At 40.3% G+C, this 21700-nt stretch overlaps 1 protein-coding gene across 4 annotated transcripts in view; it reads left to right on the top strand.

Moving 5' to 3' along the window:
* The first annotated feature begins 2480 nt into the window (after positions 1-2480).
* Positions 2481-21700, top strand: part of KDM1A (lysine demethylase 1A) — a 49927-nt gene continuing 30707 nt past the window's right edge. The window contains exons 1-7 of one of the 4 annotated variants that reach the window (XM_030039507.2): positions 2481-2809; positions 5699-5864; positions 10873-10932; positions 14621-14754; positions 18081-18159; positions 19182-19274; positions 20042-20148. In XM_030039507.2, the coding sequence (XP_029895367.1) occupies positions 2525-2809; positions 5699-5864; positions 10873-10932; positions 14621-14754; positions 18081-18159; positions 19182-19274; positions 20042-20148 (924 nt within the window). In that variant the 5' untranslated portion in view covers positions 2481-2524. The remainder of the gene's footprint in view (positions 2810-5698; positions 5865-10872; positions 10933-14620; positions 14755-18080; positions 18160-19181; positions 19275-20041; positions 20149-21700) is intronic. The other 3 variants (XM_030039508.2, XM_030039505.2, XM_030039506.2) reach the window with 3 other exon arrangements.

The following is a 21700-nucleotide window of genomic DNA, read 5'->3' as shown; positions in this document are numbered from 1 at the left end:
TCTGTGAGCAGAATGGTTAACAGCTTTTCCACACCTTAGTTCCTCCATTTCTGTTGTCCTTTGCCTACATTTTTTGTGTATATGGAAGTGTCCAGTTACTCAGGCAGTGTATCAAAGCCAAACTTTCATTCTGAGGGTGTTTGTCCTCCGCTCCATGGAGGGTTTTCCATTCCTATGAATCCAGCTGGAATACTTAGAAAATATTCCTTGTCATTATTTTGATATAAACAGCCCAAGACACAGTTTGTTCATATAGGTTAGTGAAGGACAAAGTGAATAATTGCGGAAATGGCTTCTGCGTTGATTATATGAGATTTTTCTGATGAAAGGTAGAATTAAATTTACTTCTGTTTAAATAAAGATAAAAGTTAAATGTAAGTTTGTATGTGCCATACAAATGTTTTGGATGAGACTGAATGCACATACTTTATATAAAAATCAGATTTTATATCTGAGGTAAATTAAAATGTTCTGCTCAGCTCTGTACAAAGAGAGAAGGAGTTGAAGCAAATTGTCATTGTTTCACATGTCAGATTATTCTCATAGACTTTACTGTTAGCTTAAATTTGCTTTTCTGATCACAGGGAAAAATGCCTTATAAGATGATGAGCATGATGATGGCTCAGGTGCAACAAGAAACAAGTTGTTGCTGGAAGCCCTTTGTATGCCTTATTCTAATTGTGTTTATACTCTAGTGAATATGAAGCTAAACTATAGATATGGACTTAGGAGGCAGTTTCACAAATATGGGGAGCCTATATTTGTCATGTTAACTGCATTTAATAAATGGCCCTTAAAAATAAAAGGATTAACTTGAATCTGTCAATTCAGAAGAGTAAATAAATGTGTCAGGTTTTGAGTTTGAGATGGTGGTTGGTATAAACCGATGGAAAACATGTTAAATGTGCTCTGAGAAAACCATTTGTCTCACCCATTAGGTAAAACTTGTACTCAAAAATGAATTTTGTGGCTATTTCAGAAACAAACAAAAGGAGAGTAAAGTGGGATAATGAAGGAAATGCCAGCTCCTATGGAAGCATGAAATATTTGAAATACTTAGGCTTACAGGTAAAGAGTGTGTTGTTATAGCAATTGCCTGTTGCTTCCTTTTCTTCCCTGTCACTGTTTGGAGTTGATCTCTGCAGTTCTCCCAGCTGGATTTCATCATCTAACTCCTCTGAACAAGGGTTCAGAGTTCCTTCCAGTCTGCTCCAGTTGCCTCTCAGCACTGGCATTGTTTGTCAGTGTGTGCTTTTGACCTTCTTTCTGCCTGTCCACATGCTGCTGTGCAGACATCTGGAATGCATCAGCTACACATTGCAGACCTTCTACAGCCTTTAGTTGCTTCCTGTGTTCCTGAGAATGGTCGAAATCACACCTAAATCTTTCTGTGCAACTGCTGCCTTCCCAGGTATCTAAATCCTCCTACGGTGTCTACACAGCCACCTGACCAGCCAGTACAAAACAGCTTGCTGACAAGATATGTCTACTAGGATCAGCCACACCTCCCTTCTGATTAATGACCAGTTTTGAGGAGAGAGGCAAGAAAATTAGCAAGAGTGGGCTTTTGTTTTCTGTTACCTTTAGGTAATAATTTTCAAATATTCAAGGCAAGGGAACCCAGAGCACAACATCTCTGGCAGTATGCTCCACGCAGGCATCCATGGAGCTGGTGGGCACTGATCAGCAGTGTCCTGCCCAAAGGCTGATAGCTTCAGCTTCCCCTTCCCTGCCTCACCAGCTTTTTCTGGTGATGTAAATAGAAGCTTGAGAGAGGACATGGCAGGGAAAAGTCCAGTCCAGACCTTGGAAGGAGATGGGAGGAGGACTAAGCTTGGAATGCTTCATGGAAATAGGCACAAACATCTCCCTTTCAGCACAGTCTTGTCACATTTCAGGAGACTCCATGAGTTGTGCTGTGGACATACTTATGTCCACACAGGACTGCTATGGCCACAGGGCTTCTCGCTTATTGGTTGCCAACAGGTCATGCCACTTTCTATCTGCATTAAGTGTGTAGGCAGGGAAACTGTGGAAGAGATGTGTGCGTAGGTAAATTTGTCTGATGGCATGGAAGTGGACGGATGTGCGTTGTTTCAGCTCGCTAACGTGATCTAACGGTGGCACTTGGGAGGCTTGCAGGACACGGACCTCATAATGAGCTCTGAGGCCAGGCGAGTAACCAGAGGCTCCCCTGAACATGCCTGAGATAAAAATAGTAATTTGTGAACTGAAGGCAACCATGATGTCTGTGGAACAGCGAGGGCTACAGCACGCAGGCACCGCCGGCAGTGAGAGAGACATGGTTCTTGTAGCCTCCATCTTCGCGAGTCCCGTCGCCATCCCAGGAGATGCAGATGTTACCCGACCCTCCGTGGGAAGGCCTGCGCACGCGCGGCTGCGGGTGGCACGAGCGCCCCAGTGCGCGCGCGCCGCGGCCCGGAGGTGACGTCAGGAGGCGGTGCCGCCAGCCCGCTCGTGGCCTCCTTTGTGCGAGGCGGCGCGGCACGGCACGGCCGGGGCGATGCTGTCGGGGGGAAAGAAGGCCGCGGAGGCGGCGGCGGGCGGCGAGAGCGGGCCTGAGGCGCCGGTGCCTCCTCCCGCCGCGGCGGGGGCCCTGGGCTCCTCTGCTGAGGGCGGCGGGGCTGCGGAGCGCACTCCGCGCAAGAAGGAACCACCGCGGGCCTCGCCCCCGGGCGGTCTGTCCGAGCCGCCGGCTGCCGGCGCCGCCTCTGCGCCCAGCGCCGAAACTACTGGCATCGCCGAGACCCCCGAGGGTCGCAGGACCAGCCGCCGCAAGCGGGCCAAAGTAGGTGGGGGGGGCGGGGTGCTCGGGCTACGGGCCCGGCCCCGCTGGCCTGGAGCCGCGGCCGGAGCGGTGGGGGGGGTTCTGGCGGGTGGCGCGTGCTCCGGCCGTTGGGCTGCCGGGCCCTGCCCCTCCATGAGGCGGCTCGCGCTGCCCGTGACGGCTCCCGGGGAAGGGGCCGGTGGGGCGGGCGGCGGGCCGGGAGTCCCCGAGACCGCTCTCTGCCCGGTGGGGGGGCGGGGGCGCTGGGCTGAGCAGACTTCCCTGGCCCGGTCGGGCGTTACCGGGCGGCGCCGGTGCGTGGAGTGCGGGTGCTGCCCGGGGAGGCGAGTTCTCCTGCAGGATAGACGTGCAGACGTGCAAGAAGCTAATGAGGGTTAAGGTCACGTATTGTCACAGCTGACCTTCATAAGGTCTGGGGAGAACTTATGCAGTTTCATAAAGGAGAGCAGTCTGCAACAGTCCTCGGAACTTTGTAGGGCTTCCTGGTCAGATACCGAGCAGTAAAAAAAGAACCAAACACACCCTAGCATTGCATCTGAGTTTTTGTGATCTTACGTTTTTGTGAGCACATTCCTGTTGTTACTAGGGGTGTGTGGATGCAGCTTGTCTTAGGGATTATGTGCATGGAATGATGCTGGTATTGCAAGGTATAAAGGTGATGGCCACACTCAGTCCACCGTTCTTCAGCTTCCCTCATTGGAGAGTTGAGCCGGTACTGTGTTAAGGGTGAGATTTAGCAATGAAATCTAAAGGCCATAAACAGCTTCCAATAACTTGGGCCTGTGGTATGTAATTCTCATATCTTATTCTGAACGTCTGAGAACATAACCTTTTTTTTTCTGAAACTTTTTCTCAGAAAACTTGTTGCAGAACACTTTGAAGATCTTGGCTGTGCCCAGAGCTGTGTGTGTTTGATATGGAAGCTGAAATTACTTTCAGGAACTCTATCTGTTGTACTGTAGCTGTGGCATTGAATGTCTCGCTCTTCAGAGCTCTTAAGTGACAAGATAGCTGGACTAGTCCTTTGCGTATAGGAACTGTTGGGTAGGTCAGTCTGGTGCATCTTTTAAACTGAAAGAGGGTAGATGTAGATTGGACATAAGGAAGAAATTTTTTACAATGAGGGTGGTGAGACACTGGAACAGGTTGCCCAGAGAAGTTGTGGATGCCCCATCATTGGAAGTGATCAAGGTCAGGCTGGATGGGGCTTTGAGCAACCTGATCTAGTGAAAGATGTCTCTGCCCACAGGAGGGGGGTTGGACCAGATGATCTTCAAAGGTCCCTTCTGATCCAAACCATTCTGTGATTCTGTGATCTTCAGAGGCAGCATACCTGGCTTTTACTTGCTTTATAGTGGTCTGTTAACAAGTAGGAATTAGTGCACTATCTGTGGGTTGTATTTCGGTGATGTTTCTCTGCGTTGACAATACCCATTTGCTAAGGGCATTAATCTCTTTTAACACAGTATATCCCCATGATCACTTCAGTCCAGCACAGAGTTGTCTTACTGCGAATGTCTGTGGTGTGAACTCAGTTGGGGAGGGTATCCAGGTTAAAAATAAACCTAGCGAAAAGCTTAGTTTTTTATAGGACTTGATTGTTCTCTGACAGTTGTGTGAGCTCAAGGAGGATGGAAGGCTTCAGAGGGCCTTAGGGCAAAACTAGTTTGTGTTAGTTTCAAATACCTGTCATACTGTTCTTGTGATGCTGTGGGATCATTGTAACTTGCTTCAGAGTGGGAGATCACAAAAGGTCCTAGTGGTGCAACATTTGCTCAACAGCGTGAAAAACTGAATGTGCTGGACAGGATGGAATGAACGTAAATATTTGAAAGGTAGAAGATCATGGAGTGTGTTACTGAATTTAGGCTTTCTATACACGGGCTTCCCAATGCTACTTTGAAATGTACCCATTATTGCTCTTTCTTAATGACTGAACTTCAACTGTGAAAGATTTGTCATTTTTTTGATGAGAAATGCAGAGTTGCTTTTGTCATCTCATGGGAGAAGCTGATCTGTAGGATGTTGGAGGTACACTAGCTGCTTTCGCTTTATTTTTCCCATGGCTGCATATTGTGAGAAGTCCTTTTTTTCCTTTCCAACAGGTAGGGAAATTCAATAGCAATGTACAAAGCTTTCTTACTTTGGAAAAAAACTTGGTTTATTAAACAGTATGAGATGCATCCTTTCTAGGTTATTTCTTGGGGTTTCCATGTTTCTTTAAGTTGGAGTGAGTCTTTTTAGCTGGTAATATTATTTATTTTTACTGGAGAACAGAACAAAACATATATGGCAATAAAGTTGGGTGGGGTTTTTTTTCAGTCTTGTGTTGAGCCACTAGTGTGACCATCCTGGAGAGGAGGCAAATGTGATCCTCTGTATGAGGGCAAGATTTCCAGTAAACGGGATACTATCTGTGCAAGATACATCTGTGTACAGGACATGGGTGGGATTTCCTCAGGAAATCTTGTGTACAGTTGTGGTCACCCATGTTTGACAGATAAATTCAAGTTGGAACATATGGAATAGGCACAGAGGCAATTTGTTGTCCTTGAGTTTGACAAGGAGGTGAGGGAGGGGAAGACAACTAGAGAGGTTAAATGATGATATAACAAATACACATAAGCTGGGCTCAATATGAGTAGAAAGTTCCTACTACTGGACAGTAGGGTGCTGAAGACATATTTTTTTTTTAGTGGAAGTAAAAACACATGGAACTTGTTAAGCTATTGAAGATTTTATAACATGGTAGCTATAATAAGACTCTGGACAAGGTAACTCAGGCCTTTTCTCTGAGCTGTAAGCAATTTTGTTGCTTGCAGTGTTCATTTTAGTAGTGAGACTTACCAACATCTTCAGTGTGTTTATCCTCTGTTGTGCTTTTTACAGGTGGAGTATAGAGAGATGGATGAGAGTCTTGCAAACCTGTCAGAAGATGAGTATTACTCTGAAGAAGAGAGAAATGCTAAAGCTGAGAAAGAGAAAAAACTACCACCACCACCTCCACCAGCTCCTGCAGAAGAAGAGAATGAAAGTGAGCCGGAGGAGCCATCTGGTGAGTAAAGAGAGACCTTCTCCTCTGACACTACTTACCTGTTTTACTGCCAGAAATTAAGCAGGGTCAGGTGCAGCGTCACGAATCCTGTGTCTGGTTTTGATTGGTTTTGAACGATTGTTTTGCAGTGTTTTCTTTGCTGGCCCTATATGTGGAAGGAGGGGAAAAATGCAGAAGAGCAGCCTGATAAAGATGGGTATATGCATGATGTAATTCCAAACTAAGCCAAACCTCTTATACTAGATTTTTATGATCCTTATTGACATGTCTTTGGAAACTTATTGACCAGAATAGCCTCTTTGGCACTTAGCTGCCACACCTGCTCATGTACCAACATTTACTTATTCTCCTGAAAGAAAAGAGGTTAGATTTACTAGGGGGTTTGCTATACAAGAGAACAAAATTAGTGTACAGTGATTCCTGTGGCTTTAAACTACGACTCTAACCTTAAGTTCTGGTTGGATACTGTTTGCTTAAACTTCAGTGCTTTTCTCATTGCCTTTGACAGAGTTGTAAAGCTTCACTTTACATTGAGAAGTTTTTTGGTCAGTCTTGTTCAGGAAGCAGCTTTTGAAATTTATGGTATTAGCAGTACCCTATCTATTCTTTCCCTCTGTTGTGTTTACAGCTACCACCATTGGTTAGTTCTGGTGTTGGTGCATCAGTCTACTATCTACAAAATCATGTTTTTGCAAAGTTTAGCTGTCGGAGAGATTTCATGAGATGATGTGTGTGCTAGTTGGTTTTAGACAATAGCTGAAATCTAGTAGTTGAACTTTTGCTGGTTCATCACTGATGTGAATAACTTAGTCTTCAGTTCTACTGCTCTTAATTGGCTTCTTTTTGGCTGGCAAGTTTGAGAATGTAGACAATAGGACTGAAGTCAGTTTGGGGATACTTGCCTTCGGATTCAGAAAATATATTAAAAGCCACAGTTGTGTTTTATCTCTTAGGATTTGCCCCTGTAATCTCTCCTCAGCTGCAGCTGTTGGCTCCTGGCTTGATACAGCAATACCATAGCTCATATGCTTGACCGAAAGATTTGCAGTGATAAAAATCATCCCTGCCCGTACTTGTAGTTGATCTGTCAAAAAATGGAATTTTAATAGGTGTAATTAAGAAAGTATCTTAAGTTTACTATTTAAGTTAGCTTAGACTTTGGGTTTAATCCTTGAGACCTAATATTAATACACTTTTGATATTTCTTAGATGCCATTTTGTGCTTCTAAGAATGATTATTGAAATCAGTTTGAGACATAGTCAATGAAGTAGTGTTTTACCCCATGAAGGAAGAAACATGGAAGATAGGCAGTGATAAACTCATGCTGTTCTATACACACAACAGTCTGTTAAGCAGTTACTCTGCAAGCACTATATTTCGTTGTCTAAATACAACCAAATTTAAAACAGGCTATATCTAACTGCCTAGAAGTAAGTAGATTTCACATCATCATATCCTTTCTCCATTCCTAGAAATCCTGTGATGTGCATGAAGCAGTGATGTAGAAAGGTGACAGATTTTCAGTTGTCATTCCATAGCTAGTCTTGCTGTATTTTTAAAGGCTTCTGAAATTATATACATTGGTGGATCTCTCTATCTTTGTCTTTATTAATGCAGGCATCAAGAGCATCAGGTCATCTATGCTGGCTGTTAAAGTGCATTGAAACTTCTAATTCAAACAACCGTTAGCAGGAAGAGGCATGGCGTCTCCTGTATATAGAAACAATGTTTATAATTGAGGTTTTCTCCCTTTGTGACTTCTTTGAAGCAAAAATATGTGTTCAATAAGAAATATTAAATAGTACAGCAATAGTAGAGCAGGTTTGCATATTGAAAATTTAACAAAATACAAAAAGTTAGCTTGTGTATTACTGTTAATTTAGTCTCATTGCAGACCTTAATAATTTCCTCTGTATGTTTAAAGCCTGCAAAAACATAGGTAATGCAATAGAGGTGTAAAGCTGTCGTGTTATAGGTTATGACCTTTTGTGTTGAAAAGCCTAATTGTGCAAACTTAAGAATGTAATAGTGACAGTAGCTGGTATTTCATTAGTCTGTCCTCACAGACAGTTTACAGTAGAAGGAGGTTATTAAGTATCACACTTTAGGTGACAGCGAAATGCGGGTCTTATTTGGGGTGGGCTCAATTAATGTGTTCAGCTGTGGGGAATTCCAGATGGTTTGGCTATGCAGATTGTTATCATCTGGATTTGCAAGGTTTACTGCATGTTACTGCAGAGCAGTTTTAAAAGGCGTAACAGTATTTCATGATTAAGGTAATTTCCTTAAAGTATCTCTCCTCTTTTTTACTTGAGAAATATTGTCTGATAGCAAAAAGCTTCCAAACTCACTTTCAGTGCTGAATGACATTTGTGTTCTTATTTGCCAATATCCCTTTTGAAATTAAGGAGCTTTCTGCTTTTGTTTTTCTCCTCCAAGGATCTTTTTTGTTTGCCCTCACCAAATTGGATTTTCATTCTTATAGCTTTCTGAAGGTTTTCTTTACCAGCTCCTGTCTTTTTAGTTTTGTCAGTGTTCTTACTTTGTGGTAATCTTGTGTTCCTAGCTACTGTTTTCCAAGGAAGTGTGAGACTGAATATGATCCAGGTTAATGTCAAGTGAATAGTCAAAACTTAGTGGTACTCTGTCTTTCATCTGACTTGTCTGTTTTCCTAATTAAATTCAGTACTCAGTGGTAATCTTGTGCCACTATTCTTTATTTTAACACAGTGGATGATTGTATGAAGTGGACTCCTTTGTAGACCTTTCTGATTGCTGTTCAGCTCATGGTCTGTTATTCAGTTGCCTTGAGACTTTCAGCAGATTCTGCTCCTGCACATGTTGTGTTCAGCTGCAGTAATTTGTTGTTAACATGGGTCAGCAGTTTGCTTGCTGCTTTGTTCCTTTGCAGCCGGAACATGACTTTATTATGGGGAAGGAGCAGCTATCTGCACTAGCAGACCTTGTTTCCACACTTCTGTGCTCAGACTGGGTAGCTTTTAGAATTATGTCTGAGCAAGCAGTAATAGTGATACTTTTTTTTGACCTAAAACTGAAAATGGTTTAGCTGTTATTAACAGAAGAGGAAAATACTGATTTCTTTTTGAAAGTAAACCGAGAGCAATTTTGTCCCCTCTACTCATTGTCAGTGCTAATTCAGGGACAATGAATGCCACAGGCTGATGTCAGCATTTTTTCAATTTCTTAACTTAACAGAAGGCACAAGTGTAACTTTTCCTGCAAATTAAAGGCCTATGCTGGACTGTGAATATTGATGTTTGAGTTCTGTTAGTCTCTCCCAGAAGAGAAGCAGGTCTTGCAATGTTCCCAGCAAAATAAAGTACTTACAGTGTAGATGAAGTGAGGAATTTTCTCTTGCTATTGCAGATATATTAGTTCAGAGAATCCTGGCTTTGGGACTTCTGAGGCATGTCAAAATACAATTATTTGTCATGGTCTCTCTTGTGAGTTTCTGAACTTCCCTGCTGGTAGACCGATTATATAAAAGTAGTGACTATTGCTCCTCTACTGTAGCTGAGTGAAAATGTCTTTCTTGTTTCAGTTCCTATTTTATATTATCTGTAGATGTGTATTGTTACAATATTCCAGATGTTACTCCAGGCTATCGAAGTATGAAAATATTTGGTTCACTCTCTGTGTCTTGCTTTAGGGGTTAAATTTGTAGTTCAGGTGAAATTCTTTTAAGTTAGTGTATCCCCTAAGAGCCTCAAATTACATTCTGGCAAAATTGTCCACCCAATCCCAAACTCTGAAGAGTAATCTTAACAATTGTGTGTTCAGCCTCAGGTTAGACCTTACTCTTACATGTTTAGAGATGACACCGTGAGCACTTGTGCTCTAGGAAGGGACTGTTCCATTTGCTACCTTGACCTCAGCAGTTTGTTTCAGTGGGGGTTTGTTTGGGCTTTAGAAAACACCCAATTTGCTGACTGTTGAAGCACTTGGTTTGAAGGAACCTTGGTACAGGAGCAGCTAGCTGAACAGTGTTCAGCCGTCTCTGTAGTGTTCCACAACTTCCTGCTCTCTGGAGGTGACAAGACTTCAGGAAGAATATCACTTGCAAGCTAAACTTGGAGCTAGCATCTGCTGTGAAGATTAGCAGTGTGTGAGGTGACCTATATTGGCTTTGTTCCTGTAGACATCGCAGCTGTACTCATCTCTGTTGTAGAAATGCTCTGTTCCTGGTTGTGTTGTAGTCCTGTCAAGGCTGCTATTTAGGACTTAGATGCAGGCTAAGGTAATTTTGAGACTTCTTCAGATCTTTCAGATGGGTGCTTTGCCTTTCCTCATGTTTCCAGCCTCGGATACGTTGAAAGACCAATGTCTTTCAGTGCTGGGTGTTGATCACGTTACTGATCAATGGTATTGACATGTACTTTGCTTCAAAGGTGGTCTTAGTCTGTTAGAACATTGTTGGTGTATCAAGAGCACTGAAGCCAAAATAAGTGGTCTGAGCCTTTCAAAAAAGTTCCGTCATCAAGCTTCAGGGAAGGGTTTATGGCAATAAAAAGAATAGGCTCTCTTGAAAGTAAGAGGCTTTTCAGAATGGTTCAAACTATCCCCTTGCATATGGGGAGACTCGGGAGTATCAAGGGCAAGATTATCAAATTCTTAACGGTTTGAGATCCATAGAATCTGATGGTATCCGTCCACCAGATCTTGGCAGTAAGAAATGTAATCTTATTATTCAAATCCTAGCCATTAATTAAGTTGATCATAAGTATTTAGCCACCAGGAATGCTACATATTGTGTACTACGTTATTTCTCATAAAGTCTGATATAAAGCGTTCCAGTAACATGGATGACACTAGAAGACTACAGAGTTTGGTACCCTGAACCTAGGTTCCAGAAGATGGGATTCTCAGAAAATGGGTTTAGTTAGTTGGTGAAATTTAATACCTAAAACGCCAACTGCCGGGCCTTTATGTCCAGTATGGTTTAACTTATGGAGTAAGGTCCCTGAGTTCTCCTCTTTCCTTCCACAGGGCAAGCAGGAGGACTTCAAGACGACAATTCTGGAGGGTATGGAGACGGCCAAGCATCAGGTGAGGGTGGCGTTTGATGCTTGCCACTTAGTAGCAAGAGCCGCCAAGTTAGGGATTGATGCTTGCAAGTGCGCATGGGTGTGGTTGTCCAGAACTTAGCAAGAGATACAGGAGTTGTTTACCCACCTGTTAAAAAAGCGAGGGTATTTTCAAATTTCAGTTGAGTTCTGTACCAACTATGGAAAAGGACGCTAACGTATGTTGAAATCCCTCAGGCCGATCTCTCATCCCTCCACTCCTCTCCATGTTCAGAGGAGTTCAAACGTGCAAAAAGATATTTCTTACCTAGCCAGTTTCTGCCACCTAGAATGACACAGAAAGCCCTGGGCTTCAGCACAGTAGACCTTTTTTCTAATTTGCTGAAGAAACAGTGTGGAGTACCTTTTTGCTCCTTTGTTTTTGTTTTTTCTTTTGAAAGGGTTTGTGCTTGAGCTGTGTACCAGTGGTTAGCCCAGGAGGTTTATCTGTTGGGGAGATTCATAGTCTGCTTCTCAGTGGACTGGATTGTGAATTGCATTTGCCATTTGACCTAAGTACTGATGCTAGCAGTATGCGCTTACTGCTTAATTCACGGAATTGGTATCTTTAAGTACTTAGAATGCTACCGAAAATCTTCCTCCAACTCTGCCGCTTTCGCTCTCACTTGAGGATTGAGGACTAGGGTTTTAAGCAAAGGAGTTGAAGGCTCCAGAACCTATTCTGTACCTCCAAGTTGCTCTTTTTGAAGCAAATATAACTTCAAGATATTCATCTGAGAGTGCATCCTTGCTGTTCTGAGTAAAGGAGCCAAGTTATGTTTTGGATCTTACCACTTGCACAGAATTTCTGACTGTTATAGATTGTGGGTGTAAGGGTGCATTGCCTATTTCAATTTTAGGTAGGCATTGGCTGTTTGGAAATTCTGCATATTTTGCATTTTATATATATGCTGAGGGTATGCTTTAGCAATTGTCCAATTCAGCAGCCAATAATTTTCCTTCAGTGTTTTTCATCTGCAGAAGTTTCAGTAAGTCTTTAAATAAGCAGAATCCCTCAAGATTTCTTCTGTGGGGAAGAAGATAATGAAAACGTCAGCACATTAGTTGCTGATGCTGAATGTCAGGAAGTGGCAAGTGTGTGCGTGAATGTGTGTGAAGAGGGAATGAGAATCCAGTCTAGGCAGACCCATTCCTACAGTCATTAAAGAGTTGCCTGCCCCAAGGAAAGCGTGCGTAGTTCTGAACTGGTACTCCCTTTAATATGTTGCTTTCATGAAGTGCAAGCAGTAAGGGTGTGGGATTGGGGGGGGATTTAATCAGCCTGAAATTGATTTAACTTTGAGCTGTGTAGTTGCAGAAGTAAATTCAAGGACATTTAGTTCTTAAAAGATCTTCTGGTGGTTGGGCCAAATAAAACAGTATCTTTGCTAATAATAGCTAGATTTTTTTCTAAATTCTGGTGTCAAACCCTTTTGTGTTTTTGTTTTGTTTTGGTTTATTTTGTTTTCCTAAACACCAGTGCTCTTCTGGAGCTATTCTGACATTTTAGTTTTAAAGTTCAGGTATTGCCATAAAAGACATGTGGCTTTGAAAAAACCAACAACAAAAAAAACCCCACCTTGGAGTTCTTTCCAAGGCTGTTAGGAGCACCAGTTTCTCTGGCTTCTCAGTTTGAAGAAATAAATTGCAAAGCTTTTCAAGAAACTGGTGAGTTGCCTTAAATGCACATGTCTGAGAGTTTCCTGATAGTTGATCACTGCATGACAGTCAACACTTTTTAGCAAATATCTGGAGAAGGCACACTCATTTTAGCATAAGCCTGTAAGAGGGAGTCAGGTTCAGCATTTCAAATCTTTTAACTAGCCATTCTCTGAAAATTGTGCTGCCGAGCTCTTTGCTAACACTTGATGATCTAGAACTTTAATTAAGATTTGTTAATGTTAGTAATGTATCAGAGAATTGGTAACCTTGGTTTGATTTATGTGCACAATTTTATGGAGTTCATAGTTTAGCATATGCATTCACGTGTAGGTGTTTGCACAGTTGGTCCAGTGTTAGACTGAAGGACAACGAAAGGGCTGGGAGATGTTTATTTCTGGAGAAGCTGATGTTCTAGCAGAGCTACGGGTTTCTATTCCATAGCTGAATATTAGTGTCAAGAAGCATTGTGGGTGTGTCAACTTTTCCTATTGTTAATTGCATTTTACTTTCTTGCAGTGCGCTGTAGCCTCTGTTACTAATTTCCTTGTGTTGTAAAATTCCTGTAAATATTATAGACAGTTTTCTTTACCTTGAGTCATCACACAGTTAGATCCTCTAATCTTTGCTTGTGAATGAATTTTTTTAACTTCACAACCGTTTCCTTGCTTAAGTTTTTTTCTTCACCTTTGGGATGTAAAAATGCTTCAAGGTTAAAAGTGTGTGTGGTTGCACCAGAACTGAAAGAAGATAATTCCTCTCCCCAATACAGTGACGTGTACTTCTGCACATGAACTTCAAACTTTCAGACAGTTGTCTTGGTTAGTGTAACACACTGCAAGCTTATATTTTATTTTATATTTATTACATTCTTTTGAACAGTTCCAGTTTCAGCAAATGATCTTAATCTTACTGTGTTACTTGTGGGTTTTTTTTCCCCTTGGGATGTATTGGCTTATATCTTTCCAGATTGAATGTCCTCTCCTCTGTTGGTCCTGATCTTAAGTCACTTCCTAGGACATACAAGATTTACGTTGTTCTTGTTGTATTTCACATCTCAGTATTTCATTTTGCTCGCTGTGCCTGCAAGATTTGCTTTCTGCATTCTACTTGTGCTGTAGCACTTTATGCAGCTGTGTCTTGGTTTGTTACTTTATATATAGTATAACATTCAAATGAGATTGAGGAATGTAGGGTACATAACTGTATTATTACTTCATTGCTGGTGTTTGAATGGATAGAAGTACAGGTGTCTTTATGAACGAAGTCTTTCCACAGAGAAAATGTCTCCTGTATATGTTCGACATTAGTCTCTTATGTGGAGCATTTAAAAGGAAAAGTCAGAAATCTGTAGTTGTTGATTGTAGGCAGCACTTGGGGAAGGGACACAGGAAAAGCATAAGAAGGATTGTATTTCGTTGCACTGCCTGTTGTGAATATGTAAAATATGCAAAAAGAGAGGTTAAGATGTGTTCCTCTAGCTTCAGGACTTCAGTGCAAATGAAACCTTGAAAAGCAGGTGAGAGGGGACTGTAGGCATTGTGCTTGTATCTTATAGATCTTTTGGCATTGAATGGGTTCCAAAATGTTTTTCATATTCTGATAGAAACTGGAAACCACACAAATGAAGGACAGCATCTAAAGCAGTTACATTTTATTGATATTATATTTTATATATATGTTTATATATAATATTATATGTTACATTGATCCATGCCCCTGTGCCTCTTATTTTTCAGGTTTTTGTTTGGGTTTTTGTCTTGTTTTGTTTTTTTCCCCTGTAGTATAGTTTTTTCATTAACCCTAGATGATACCTGTAATTCAAAGAACTGTTGACTTGGGAACCTGCATGTCTTGCAGAAGTAAATAAAAGGGCTAAATGAAAGCATGACATGATATTGGCCACCATATCACCTCATGGCTAGATGCACTGGCTAGGAAGGGTAGTGTAAAAATACTTATTTAGCAGTTCCTTTTGCAGTGCCTGTAGACAACTTGTCTTTTTATTGTAGGTGTGGAGGGTGCAGCTTTCCAGAGTAGACTTCCACATGACCGTATGACATCTCAAGAAGCTGCCTGCTTCCCTGATATAATCAGTGGGCCACAGCAGACTCAGAAGGTGTTTCTGTACATCAGGAACCGCACCGTAAGTTTATTGTAAAAGTATTGATGAAAAAAGGGTAGGACATTTGTGTATCTTGCAAAGACTTTTTGGCAGTTACCATGTCTAACAGTTGGTCGATTTTTTTTGAGACGGTGGGGTTTCATTTCTGGCATGCTATCATGCTCTAAGTTGCTAAGGAAGGTGTTATCCATTTCTTGATTGAGGCAGTGCTGTGAGGCAGCATAAAGAATCTGCAGGATATTTACAATATCCAAATTACAGTCATAACAGCCATCAAAACTACATGATTCAGCTAATACAGCTTTTTAAAAGTAAACAAACAAAGCTGGTGCAAATGTTCTATTACTTAATCCCAGTTTAAAGAAGTTTCTGTAGAATACTTAAAATTAATATTCAATCAGTAGCTTGTTGCTTAGAATAAGGCAAACCTCTCAGCTTTTATTTTTTTACTTTGCTTAGCATTCAGTTGCTGTAATACTGAGACATCAAGCCAGTCATGTGGCTTATTCCCAGAACAGAATAGTTACTTTGCCAGCTTTGATTTCATAAAAGAAATTGTAACGTTGAAGAAATGAAACTGTTGCTTCTGAACAATTGTACCATTTCTGCCCAATTCAAAACTTACATGCAACTTAAAATATAGAAAGAACGGGCAATATTCAAATAATTCATTGGGGACTTCATTCGCTTGAGTTCAGGCAAGCATGCCTGAAGTTTAAACCTTAGTAAAACGGTAATACTGTGTTTTGCAGATGGTGCTTTTAAATTGTGACAATGCTTTTAAGTTCCTCAGCACACAAACAGGGTTCAGGGCTTTCTCCTATACTTAGACAAGAGCGTTTTAGAAAACTTAAGTCACACTAGAAAAATTAAGAGTAGGAAAGCAGGAAATATTTTGAAAATTGCTTTGTTACCATAGTTAAGAGAGAAAACACCTTATGCACCATTCAGGTTTTTTTCACAGACTTAAGATGATCAAGGGGCATCACAGTGTATTAACCATGGTAGCACCCAGTGCTTAATAACTTGAAGTTATTCAGAATTTATGCATGGTGGACAACTTCATGCTGAGAGTGTGACTTTTGCTATTCCTGTGAAATCTCCCTCTAATTAACCTAAGCTGTAAGTTTTGGGAAGTCATGAGATGCATAAAAACAGACCAAGGTAAACCAAAAAGTTGGAAAAACAGTTTGCTCAAAATGTATAGTGAGTAGTCCTTTTACAAACACATTAGAAGCAGAAAAGCCTTCCCCTGAAACTAATAAATGACTGAGATTTAAAGGAATGCTTGGAAGGGGTATTTGCAGGCCTGCACTAGAAAAGCTGCATTGCTGATCTTTGGTCCTTATTCGCTATGGAGGAACTTAGAGAAGTTCCTAAGCAGGAATCCCTCTCCAAGGAAGACTTGCGAAATCTCTTCCAGACAGGATAGCAGAGGTTATAGAACAGCAGATGAAGCAAATGGTAATATAAATAGAGCTCTGGAAGAGCTGTGAACTGCAGTGTGCATCCTGTTACTTATAGCTGGCACAGTACCAAGGGATTTGAAAATACTGAAGAAGGCATGAATGCCCAGAGTTCCCGGAGGTTAGAGGAGTTAGACTAGTAAGTCTGATATTTCCAATTTGCCTGGTAACAAATGGAATCAAGAATTGAATGAATGACCTGGTAAGTAAAGATGCATTTTGGAAGGCTCACAGTAGCTCTTATAAAGGGAAGTAGTCCATCCGAGTTCTTCAAAGGACTCATGAGAAAGTGAACAAAGGAGATCCACTTCATGTGATCTTCTACATGAATTCCCCCCACCCCAAAACAACAACAAAAAATCACAACCAACCAATGAAAAAAAAAAACCACCCCACCCAAAACAGTAAAAGCTCTTGCTAAATTACTGTTGGTTAAAGCAGATCATGAAAATTTACAAAGCAGAATGTAAGGATAAATGATCTGTTGTGGCAGTGCAGGGCAGGTGTGGTTTGAAGCCTTTAAAATCTTCTAAGGCCTGCACTGTTCTGTGTATTCATAGGGGGTCTACAAATCAGAATTTGTAAAGAAATGGAAATTTGCTGCACAAACTAAGTTATTTTAGGTAGTAAAATGAGGACTACAAAAACTACAAAAGATGAAGACTCTTATGAGTAACTGGGTGATAACATAGCAGATGAAATTAATTTTAAATAAAAGTAAACTAATGTGCATAATGGAAGTAATTGTATATATATACACATAGAGATTTATATATAAAAATACAGATTGTGGGCTTTGCACTCTTCCAACTGAGAATGGAATCTTAGCATTACGGTACGTAGTACTACAAAATGGGTAGTTCCACATTCAGAAGTTACCAGAAAGAACATTGTTAAAAATTAGTTGGAAAACAAGTGGAAGAGAGTACTATCCTAAAGATGAAATTTGCCTCAAATGGCCTCCCAAATTATATGGAAATTCTTTCTTAATCTTTCCTATTCGTTATATTTGTATGATTTCCACTTTAATTTGGTATCTGTGAGGAGCTGTGAAGTTCAGTAGTGCAATTGTAGAGAAATACCTAAATAAGTGGCTAATTCTGGAATGTAAAATGATGTGGAGATGCTATGTCTGACCTAGATCTAGGTATTGAACAGTAAAATGTTATTTATTAACTATTGCCATCCATGCCATGAAGTAGGAGTTCTGTTGGGGAAACAGTGGTGATTCTGTTATTCTGTGCTTTTTTTTCTAGCATGAAGTGACATAATTAATATTTCACAGGCAGCTCTTCCTGCTTGGTTTTTGAACTGTAACTGCCCTCTAAATTTCTTTCTTGTACATACGTGGCCTGTGTAGTCCATGGTAGTGTCTTGTATCAGTGAAGATGGATTAGATGATTAAAGGTCTGAGATAAATAAACTTCATAAGATGACAAATACTTCTGTAGCTTTTACAAAAATAACGTGAAATTTGATGCTGAAAAGTCAGATGCTGGCTGATGTTGCATGCCCAATTAAAATATCACATGTATCATACTTGCCATGCAGGTGGAAGGAGGGCTGTACATAGAAGCATTCCGGTGCTTTAGTTTTGTAGCTTTTGTTCTTTCAGTGTATGTTTTCTTGTATGTGTGATTAGGAGATTGCTAACTTGATGCATTTCCACTTACTTGAAATGGTGTAGGAAGTTAAAATGGACTCTATGGCACCCTAAAGAACACTGGAAGACAAAGCTCAGTGCAGCTTGGATAGCACTGCCAAAGTTTAACTCATTAGAAGGTTTCATCTACCAACAGTACTTGGTAACAAACACGCACATGGTAAATAACTCTTTTGTATTGCTTAATATAATGTGTCTTATTCTTTGTTTAAATACAGCTGCAGCTCTGGTTGGATAACCCAAAGATTCAGTTGACATTTGAGGCAACTATCCAACAATTAGAAGCACCTTATAATAGTAAGTCAAGTCTTACTGCCAAAACCATACTGTATGTATCATTGCTATTCTTTTTCAGTTTTGATTGTAGAAAAGCTGCTCAGAATCAAGAGAGGATTTCAGATGGGTCCTTTTGTTAGTGGAGCTCCATGAGCGTTCATGTACAGAATGGGATATTGCAGTATGCTCATGTTTCAGGTTTGTTAGAGTTCATTTGTCTGGTAAAGAAATATATCCCTAGCAGAATTCAAAAAAGCTGGTAAAACTATGAGTTGTTACAGAAGTTTCCTGTGAGTGAATTCACATGCAGCTTTTAAGGTTTGCTACAGCATCACGGTGGTTTGCAGTTGGGAGATTTTCTTAATCATAAGCTTTCTGGGAGGCAGTAAAAAATTGCATAAGGCTTGAACGGACTAGTTGTGATGAAAGAAGGCAGTAAAAGAGCGAGGAGTTACTGCTTGCAAGTGTAGGCCATTTCACCCTTCTTAAAAAAGATTCCAATAAACTGGAATAGGGTGGAGGGGAGCGATAAAGAAAAAGTAATTACAGAAGAAAATAATGCTGAAATGAAAGCAGATACACTGTCAAGTATTGCAAAATAGTGAATTATTGTGTTTATAAAAACAAAAATTAGAACTCAGTGCTCCAGTAATGGCTTGGCTTAATACTGGCAAATCACATTACAGTTCTGCATGCAGTTCACCAGATTTCTGCAGTCAGTTTCAGAAAAGGTGTTCTTCCACACTAGCTAAATGGAAGCATTTAATGTCCTGTACAGCTGTTCAGGCAGTATTTAAAGCTGCAGTATAGCACGGAAAACAGCTTGTGGTTTCCAGAAAACTTTAACCTCAGCCTTCTTCAAGAAGGTGGATTCTTCAGTAGGGCAGCTGGGGGTGCAGAAAGGGATGTGTTCAGTGTGACTTTGCTGGGTTGCTGCTGTGATACGTTTGCTTGTGAGTATGTTTTCAGTACATACGTGCTGCCGAACATACAGAATAATTTTAATTATTTTTATATTTATAATAAAAATTACAATTTTGTAGGTGATACGGTGCTCGTTCACAGAGTACACAGCTATCTGGAGCGGCATGGTCTAATCAACTTTGGTATTTACAAAAGAGTGAAGCCCCTTCCAAGTAAGAAACTTGAAAATTGTTTTTAATTAGAGTTTTGTTTTATTGTTCTGTGATTTATTAGGACAAATTTTGGAGTGTTTTTTTTAGGATTGCGGTGCTGAGAAAATAATAAAAGGCTGGAGAGCTGTCTGGCTGTAGATGTTCATGTTTTTTATTTTGGCATAGAGAAGCCATGTATTTAGGTAAATCACTGAGAGGGAAAATGTTTGCAAATCTTCTGTAGATAATTCGGTGGCTGTCACTGTTTAATGAATTATCTTTGTTCCTCCTTTGAATAACAAAAGACAGAAACGTAATACAGTACTTGCATCTGTTATATGCTTATATGATGCTTGAATTTTACAAGTGCTGAACTTGTCTGTCCTTTCTAGGTTTTATTCTTCTGGGGCAGAAAGAAATAAAACCTATGATACTTTGTCCCACAGTAATTAATAAGAATCAGTTTCTTGTTCAAACAATTATCCTTCAGAAGTATTTTTCCTCCTGTTTTCTTCCTTGTCACAGATGCGCTACTGGTGTATTTTTCTTGTACCTGTCTCATTAAGAAAAATGGTAAAGTGTTTTACTGTTACCATATTATGTACATAATTGCTTCAATTTTCTTTTTGTGGCTATTTGTTTTGTTAAAGAGTTTGTTCTGTCAGAACTACTGATGAGAAGGAAGCTGCTTTTTGGTTTTGGTATCTCTTAAATGCAACTTTAACATGACCACTTACAATGTAGTAATGCACATATAGAGCTTGTAACTTATTTTTCCTTTTCTTTAGCCAAGAAGACTGGAAAGGTGATCATTATTGGTTCTGGAGTCTCTGGGTTGGCAGCAGCTCGCCAGCTGCAGAGTTTTGGAATGGATGTCACAGTTCTGGAAGCCAGGGTATGAATTTCTGTGCTATTTTACTTCTGTACGGAAACTTAACCAGTAACCACATTCAGTACTAGCATAAGGCTAAGTATCCCAGCAGCATGCCCAAGATGGTTAAGCTTGTGTGTGGTTACAGGCAGCCAGGATGTATTGCTGAGTACTAAACCTGTCTCACTAGGAAATGAGTGTATCTGTTCTCACTGGGAGTTGGCTAATGCTTTCTCAGGGGTGGACTGTATATTCAGATGCTAGTGTCATATGCTTACACCAGTAACAGGCTGGAATCTTCTTCCTTTCATGATTAGGAACTGATTTTTTACTGGAAAGCAAAACACAAGCCTGTATGTCAAGAACCTGCCCGTTAAATAGAATCATTGTTTGGAATTGCCACACGACATCAGGCAGGATATTTTTCTTGGCACCTTTTAAGTCTACATTAATTCTTTCCTTGTTTATTACTTTGTGCTTAACAGAGGCTTTAAAGTTATATAGAGCTACATTTTGTGGTACGTGAACTAGCTGATTGTTCTTCCAGTAATAAGGTATTCTTTTATATCCAGCCCTAAGTGGAATCTCCTTTTTTTTTTTTTAAGTAAAAGTTTTTTTCATATAATCTAATCAATTGAGAACAGCTTGATGCTCATTTAAAATAAATAAATCCATTGACCAATTAAATTGGAATTTATCTTGTGTTTTACTTCTTGACTTAATTTTGTGTATTTACTTCTGACACTTTCTTAGCACAGATTAAAATAATCTGCTTAAGTTTTTTATTAGAGTAATGTTTCAGGCTCTTCATTTTGCTAGCTACTGCTCTTGTTGCTAGGGAGCAAGAGCTGCTGGTTCTGTCCTTCACAGGTTCCATACCACTAGAGCAAAGGAGAGTGCAACAACCTAATTGTTTAGGAGTCTCTTGCTCACCTAAATCTATTGTGGGGTTTTTTGGTTGGTTGGTTGGTTTTTGGGCTTTTGGTGGTTTTTTTGGTTTGTGGGCTTTTTTTTCCCCAAGCTGAAAGAAAGTGATCTGTGCTGTAACCTGGGTTTTGTTCTATGCATCTTTGTTACAAACAATAGGTAGATCCGGCAAGAGGCTGTTTTAAAATAATGTACAATATTTTTCAGTCATTTTTCTCTAGACTGCTGCATCTCTTCTTGAGTAGTCTGTATTTTTTTATTTTTTAAGGCTGTCTGGTGTTTTCTCACATTATGATTTCAGTGATTCAGGTGGTAGTTTCTCTGTCCACTCATTTTCTGTAACTTTTAGACTATTAGTTTACATGCTTCTGAATTGCTGATATAATTACTAAAAATAGAAGTTTACATTTTTATATGAATTGGTAGCTGTTTGGGATCATTGCCTAATTGTAATTGATATTTCTCTCTGATACCATCCAGCTAGTTGATAATAGGGAAAGGTGGCTTTTTTTTCCTTATTAAGTTTGAAGCGGTAGGAAAATAGGTGTCATCCTTAAGTTGGTAGTATGTGTCAAGAATCAAAAACTTTTTTCCTGCTTCTAAAATGGGCTGTTGATTTGTGGTTATCTTCTTGATTGATAGCTGGCTC

The sequence above is a fragment of the Aquila chrysaetos genome, chromosome 16, assembly GCF_900496995.4.
Source record: "Aquila chrysaetos chrysaetos chromosome 16, bAquChr1.4, whole genome shotgun sequence".
NCBI lineage: Eukaryota > Metazoa > Chordata > Aves > Accipitriformes > Accipitridae > Aquila > Aquila chrysaetos.
Note: the sequence above shows the minus strand (reverse complement) of the source record. Positions and strands in the feature narration are given on the sequence as shown.